Consider the following 7,530-nt stretch of genomic DNA (forward strand, 5'->3'; position numbering starts at 1 on the left):
GCTTGATTATTCTTTCAAATGGCAAGATGAGAGATGCTGCAGTACACAGATTGCAATCTCAAGCTAGTTTGAAATTTTCCAACAATTCTGGAACTCATGAAGTCAATATTGTGCGCGCTTCAAGGAAATCACATCACGAACGCAAAAGAGGCTTCGACAGGTGGGACAGGGCACTCGAGAAGCCACCCATTCCGAAGTTGGCACATGCGATTGAGCCAGTCGCGATGCAAACCATCTACCCACACACATCTCGCACCACATTGGCCGACACCGACAGGATCCGCACTCGCCTGCACAGCTGCGACGGATGGCTACGCTTGTCTGATTGCTAAGACATCCGATACATCGCTCAAGCTCCTACCGATTGAAGGAGGAACAGTAGAAGATGGGACAAGTTTAACGCTGGAAACACAGGTAAAGTCTGAACACATCTTAAAATTAAATATGTATCATTTTGCACCTCACCATACTGGGAGGGATTTCAATTGGTTCATTTTCCTGAACGACTGCGGAGAATGCCTCCAGAAAACGTTGAATTATGCTTGGTTCGAGGGAAACGCCCTGTGCGTAGACCAATGGGCAGCACAGATAGAGGCGAAAATTTTCTAATTCACTCGCTGGGAGGCTATAAAAAACAAAAGAACAGCAATTCAGTTGCATTCGTTGAATGGTGAATCGCGTTTCCTCCGTGGCATACAAAGAATTTAAAGTGATGTGGTGAAATAACCTATAGAATAATCCTTATGTGGACGGGTTCAAGATAGATCAGCGAATAGAAAAGTAAATGAATTTTACCGTCGTTGTCATAGGATATCGTAAGGAAAGACTTCCAGTACATAGATGACAACGGAGTCAGTTAATAGCATACCGATCAAACCACTTCTTACTCAAACGAGAGCATACAGGCCCCGCTATCCATATCCGCAATTCTGATGGTTGCCATAACCACACCGCTACCAAGCATTGGGTCCGCCCGTTCCTGTTCCTCATCCTCCCCTAATGACGCTATCTGATTATTGATACACCGCGTTCCCACAACAACAGCTCCCAAGTGACCTAGAAGTTGGCAGATCGGCAGGAAGGTTGTGCGATGCGAGAAGAGGATCCATGAGGGTGTTACGACAATTCGACGACCTGACCAGGAGGAGGTGAGACCGCGGCCAGCAAAGGCGACAAACTTTTCCATCCTTCGGAATTCCTTGTCAATGCTGGAGGCCACGCCTTCTGGACTGTGCGAAAGCAAAATGGTATATCTAATCACCTGGATGCAAGTAGAGCAAACTTTTAACTTATCATATTTGTTGGATCAAAAATGCAGGAAACTGTTCCTCTTTACCCCTAACAATTTAGTTTTTGACTATGTCAGTAGGACGTTTTTCGAGAAAAGTTTGTCTAGGCTTCAATGCCGTGCAGTTTCAGTCTACCATTCAAGAGATAATAAGTGCCATTTAAACCAACTAAAACCAAGAATCTTCATTGTACCTAGGATGACTTCGAAGAAATTCCAACTCATCTGAACTAGTTGATGCCGTAGAGAAGGAGGAGGAAGAAATATTCTCTGCAATTTTTTTCATCTCTTGCATTCCAGGATGACCCGTCCATTTACCGTGTGCATACCACTCAAGATAGATGTAAAAAGAAGCAGTTGCAACCTGAGCAACCGATAAGGCCAAACCAACATTCCCAACAGCGTTCAGAAAACCCATTTCTGGATTTCCGAATGTCCGAAGTGTAATAAAGTATCCTAAAAGTACGAGTTGAACGGTAACAAAAATTTATCGCCGTACAAGGCACCAACAAAAACGTTACTTGCCTAGAGGAATAAAGAAAGAAAGGGCTTTTAATAGGGCTGTCCTTCGGAGGTGATAGGCGGTGAAAAAGAGCTCTTCGCTGCCCAAAAGTCGATGAAAGAGGTTCTCGATAGTAAGGCCAGCGGAAAGTAGGACGTTTGGGGGCGCTACGAGGGCAAATACAAACAGTGCGTAGCCCAACGTAATGATCAATTCCTCTCCTGTGGGTTTAAATTTAGTAATGCTAAAAAAGAACCAATAATTGGGTTTGCTCAATCATGACAAAATACAAAGCATGCAAATAGCCGGACACGCGGGTAACAATATAGTATGCAAAAGATAGAGGCATATCAATCCTAGGTTATTAAACGTCATGTTGGGATTAAATGGCACTCATGCAGATATGTATAAGCTTACCACCAAAAATCCATTTTGAGTAAAGCGCAAATTATCGGGTTAACTACAACACTTTGACGCGCTGACATGGTTGCTGCTCAATTTGCGAGTAAACAGCAATTTAAAAAAAAAAACAAAAACAACTAAACAGATCAAGTTATTTTTAAAGTGCGACGGCCACGTAGCAGTAATATGTGGAGATTTGACATCTTGTCTCAAGGTGTTTTTTTGCTACATCAGTCATTTGCCATATAAACTGCGTCTCTGCTAGTAAGATTGGCTCTTAAGGTTGTCAAAATTACTATGACTTATGATAAGCTTAGAAAGTACTCGCGACGATGCAAGAATCTTAGTACTACTTGCAATTATTTTATGATCCTTGCGGCTTATTTATGAAAAGTCAAATTATTTAGATACTTATATTGTTTTAGGATTTTCGTATCTAATATAATCTTCTAACACCTTCCTACTTGATAATTTATAAGCCTGCCCCGAAGAATTCTGACAATTTATCTGCTAGATTTGTGCTCACTGAATGCTTTCCACCTAAAGAGCACATTTAAACAAAACAAGCCTTACTATGTATAAAACCCCCAATTCATGCAAAGGACCATTCTGGGTCTTGGCCGTTACACCTTCGTTGGTCGAATTGGCCTCACGGTCATGCAGGCAGTTTCAAGCCCTTTTGCATTCCAAATGTATATATTGTGCTAGGATACTATTCCTTTCTCCGTCTTCAGGGAAGTCTCACAGTGCTACTTAGGTGATTGCGGAAAGCAAGTCCGATATTAGGGACATCTATTTATATTTCTACTGCAGCGTCCCCAGACTTCCCTGAGGACGGAAAAAGACACAATACTCGGGCAGAATATAAATTTAGCACAAAGGAGGTGTTTCGGCTATTGGAATGGCCCGAAGGCCGGCCCGCCTAGCAAGGTACAAGAGGACTAATTCAAAGTACCGAAGTAGCGCCTCACCAATACCGACGGATAAACCACCATCATATTACATCCACCGCTGTGTGACAAACCTCATTGGGACAGAAGAAGTGCATATGCTGTGAATGGGAGAATCTGCGACGACCCTCAGTAGAAGGGTTGAAAATGAAGCCTACCTTCGGTAACTACCCCATTGACGTGTTCTGTAGGAAAGCAACACTGATTGTAGACCATCTAGAAAACCTTTATGAGTATTTGCCTGAAGTATATGCATAAATATTACGGTAAGGTGGAATCTCGATATGTTCTCTACTTCTCCACTAACTGGATAGAATCTGGATATGACTGGGCAGCACCAAAGTGAGAACAAAGTGGCAAAAACAACCTGACTCTAAAACCTACCTTTAAGGAACTGCATTAGACCTAGTTCTTTATTGCACAAATCTGCTTCTAGGTCGGCATTCTTACGTCCAATTATGGGAACGCATAATGGCCAGCACAATTCCCTGTACGCGAATTCACTTCCCATAGAAGGCGAAATTACCAATTCAGTCAAAGCACCAAGAGAGGTTAGTAACGCTGCTGTCATGTATCTTTTCAGTTGCAGGGAAGACAAATGACTGGCATGGTTGACTTTTGAATGTACTTTACAGTACCGATTGCGTTGTGATGGCTAACGATGGATATGGCTTAAGAATAGCGCCAAAAGCAACGCTCAAAGGAGGATGAGGGGTATGCAACGCATTAATTGTTAGATCAACTTTTGGTTTTGTACAGAGCTACCTTGTGTCTTGACCACTGCACCTTCACCAAGAGGGCTAACCTCTTGGCTATGTCAGTAGTCTCAGGTTCTTCTGTATATCAACAATACATATTCTGCTCTAGTATTAGGTCTTACTTGTATTCAGAAGTTAATAATCTCACTTAAGTCCACGCACTTTGCATGTTCGTTACATAAAATAAGCACGGATTCAAAAAATTCGGATTATTGGACTTTTAAGTACTAAGTTGGTGAGCGGTGTTCGAAAAGATTGCCCTAAATGGAAAATTAAGTATAGGTAGAAAAAGATACAAAAGCCTTTTTTAGGTCACAAAATGTGTCTCTGATTGTCAAGACAAAAGAGCCTAAAACAATAAAACAAAAGCAGTATTTTATTAAGTTGATGCATGCAGAGAGAGCTACTCAATTCTTGGTAGGTACTGGGGTCCGTTCAGAGGTGTACAAAGGCTGTTTGTTAAGCAATAGCAGCTACTATTGTGGCCTCCTGAGACTTTCCTTAAGACAAAAAGACAATACTCGGGTAGAATACATATATACATATACATGTATATATATATATGTTCGGCACACAAAAGGTACTAGTGTAATACGATAGTGGTTTATCCTTCGGTTCTGGTGAGGCGCCACTTTTGTACTTTGAAGTAGCCCCTTGTACCTCACTGGGTGGGCTGGCCTTTTGGGCCATGCCAATAGCCCAGACACCTTCTCCGTGCTGAATATATGTATTCTGCCCTAGTGTTGTGTCTTTTTTCGTCTTCAGGGAGTCTCGGGACGCTACACTAGGGAGACTGGCATGGCCCGAAGGCCATCCTACCCGACCTGGCACAATGGACAAGCCAAAAGTGGTTCCTCCCCAAAACCGAGAGACAAACGACCATCGCATTACAACTAATAATGCCCATGAGGGTCCTGCGGCTACCGAAGTGGCAAGTTGAATTGCGTACACATGGGGACTGAAGCCTTGGGTAATCAAACAAATTATCAGACCACGTTACTCTGTTCACAAAACATTCGGCACAAAAAAACCTATTCTACATTCATTTCATTTGTGATTAAAATGAATAAGCTTAGCTAAACGCTGCATTATTAAGGCCAAATGAAATTTGAAATAAATTGGGTTTCTGGTACATTAAAAAATTACTAATTAAAATGAAACCGAGAGTTATTGAAAAGCAGGGGCCTTCTGAATAATTTTATATTTTTAACTTATGAAAGTTTTAGAGCCAACTAATTTGAATTGAGACGTTATTTTACACAGCAAATATGATGTAGAGGTCAATTCTTGAAGGCGCGGCCATCGTATTAGTGGTGTGTGTTCTGTGCGCGTGATCAACCGTCGGGTTCCACTTCATCCACTTTTTGAGATAGGTAGCCTATCATGTGATTTAACTTTTTTGTTACCTTGTCCGGAATTTTTGAGAGTATTTGAGTTAACTTTTCACTGACATATCATCACATAACATGTAAATGTCTGACAGATGGCATTTTTTCAGTTTATTTTTGTGAAACTCATGGGGATGCTAATTTTAGTGAAACTATTTTAAATCATCTGCTGCTCCTGATTTACAGGCGAATAAAGTCACCTAATGTGTGCTGGGCGATAGTCTGTACTGTGGCACTTATTTTTCACACTGTACAGTGTTCAGGATCTTCGGGGTAAACGACAGGGGCTTTCAATACTGTGTTGATGGGCGATTACGATTATGTTTTATCGATCAAGCGCAATAAATGCAACAAAATTTGATGATTTCTGGCATTAAAAGTGCTCTTGCTTAAATCTAGCTTTCACCGCGCTTTTGTTCAGTTTTCTGTCCTTTGCGATTATTTTCTTTAGTGTTTGTCATGCTCTTTTTTGTATGCTTTGTAACTCTATGCCATGCACTACGTAACCAAGACTGGTTTTTGTGATTTTTTTGGCAGGGATAAACTTAACTTGTCATTTCCTTTTTTGTCCGTGCACAATCAGTTCATGCCTTTTTTAGTGCTCAGATCAAATCACGACTGTCATGTCGTTTTGAATTAGGTTCTTACGATAGCGTGATATTCAGGGCAGAAGACAACTTCTGAGTCTAGCATTGCACTATTATCCCACCAAATGAGTCACTCACGGATTGGTTGATCTTAACGGAGGATTTGTTAATGCTAGCCGAAGTGAACTGCTTGAATCAGATTGCAATTTTTCGCAAGCACTCTGGTTTACTTAATTGTGAAAGTTCAAAGGTTAAAAGAAAAACTGACCCTTATAAATAGGGGAACATGCTGCTCGACTATTACTTCAGTTCTACAGATGTGATATGTACAGCTGATAACGCAACATTTTTCCATCTTTAGTTGGCGTAAAGCTTACAAGGTAGCTTTTGAATCTGTTCATGAAGAATTGCACTTTTCACCTCTTTCGTAAACAACTTTGAATGGTATCTGCCTCTCTTTCGGTAGTAGTGTTTCCCTTGTAATCGCTATCTTCAAAGTCTGTAGGCGTTTAAAGCAGTGAGAAATATTCTTTTCTCCTTACCTACAATGCATATCACTGCGTTTGTGGAGGATTAATGGTACTATTTTTAGCTGACAAACGCTTGCCTGGTTGGCTCCTTACAAGGTCACAATGATCACGGTGACAGCTGAGGATGGTGAACCGGTTCGGGTGGTTCTCCTCATTCCCGACTTGACAGTTCCTTACAAATTATTCAGTGGCAGTTCCGTCAAAGGCAAATTCGTGCAGTCTGGCAGTGGTGATGCGTCGACTTTCATCTCCACCGTTAGTCTCCCCAGTGCCGATCTTGCCATCTATCTTAGTGATTGGTATGTTGCACACTTTTCTTGTGGATGCCTTTAACTACTGCTTTCAAAATGCTATCGCTTACTTCATGCAGTTGTTTTTGCCCTCACTTTAAGGTTTTGTGATAAATAAATCTTGTTGGCAACCTTTGAGGTCCTTGGATGTTGAGTGCAGGCTGAAGAAGGGTGATCAGGACCTGAAGTATAAATGTCGACAGTTTCCGGGTCAGATCGTCCCCTCGGAGGCCAAATATGAGGTATTCCTTCATTTGCCTACTTTACTATTTCTTTGTGCTACTTATATTATTATTATGTTGTTATCATTATATTGTATTACGATTCGTAAACTTCTCTACTTCGGCTCATATTATTGCCTATTTAAAATGGTCCGATGCTCACGGAGAGGTGATTTGCGTTGCGTTAAGACAAACGCATGTTTCGGCGACTTTTCTTTAGGGTTGTTGAGTTCGCTCCAACTGCCCCCATGTGGTGTGTGAAGCGACCCCAGCTGAAAGAACATTCTTGCGCAATGGTAATTTGAAGGCGGGTTTTGACGAAGGCAGTCAAAATACCAGTTTTCACGGAGTAGCGTGTGTCAGTTTTATTTGGAGAGGATGTGACTCATCTGGCATGCTGGTGGCGTGTGGCATTTGTCGTGCTGCTACTTTCCCAGCCCTTCTGTTTGCCTGTGTTAAAGACTACTTATCCATTTGTCTGTCTCATAAGGTTTTCAAAGATATCTCGAGCATCGCATATTCGTTGCAATTTGCCAAGGTCTAAGTTGGACCTTCTCCATCCTACTATTTGACCTTGGTAATGAACTGGTCATGTGCCAGTCTAGCTGGTCTTA

At 41.6% G+C, this 7,530-nt stretch overlaps 2 protein-coding genes across 2 annotated transcripts in view; one reads left to right on the forward strand and one right to left on the reverse strand. All coding sequences in view use genetic code 11, as the record gives it.

Annotated features, from left to right (window-relative positions):
- Positions 1–102: 102 nt before the first annotated feature.
- On the reverse strand, positions 103–1,706 carry EGR_03322 (Transmembrane protein; the record flags this gene model as incomplete). The annotated part of the gene is made up of 4 exons (XM_024492571.1): positions 103–357; positions 466–625; positions 888–1,229; positions 1,483–1,706. 4 exons carry the CDS (start codon positions 1,704–1,706, stop codon positions 103–105), a joined length of 981 nt encoding a protein of 326 aa, XP_024352972.1.
- Positions 1,707–4,462: 2,756 nt separating this feature from the next.
- Positions 4,463–7,530, forward strand: part of EGR_03323 (hypothetical protein) — a gene marked incomplete at both ends in the record, with an annotated part of 3,344 nt that continues 276 nt past the window's right edge. The window contains 3 exons of the mRNA XM_024492572.1: positions 4,463–4,480; positions 6,502–6,697; positions 6,798–6,937. Of these exons, the coding sequence (XP_024352973.1) occupies positions 4,463–4,480; positions 6,502–6,697; positions 6,798–6,937 (354 nt within the window). The remainder of the gene's footprint in view (positions 4,481–6,501; positions 6,698–6,797; positions 6,938–7,530) is intronic.

Source organism: Echinococcus granulosus (genome assembly GCF_000524195.1).
Source record: "Echinococcus granulosus chromosome Unknown EG_S00017, whole genome shotgun sequence".
NCBI classification, from domain to species: Eukaryota; Metazoa; Platyhelminthes; class Cestoda; order Cyclophyllidea; family Taeniidae; genus Echinococcus; species Echinococcus granulosus.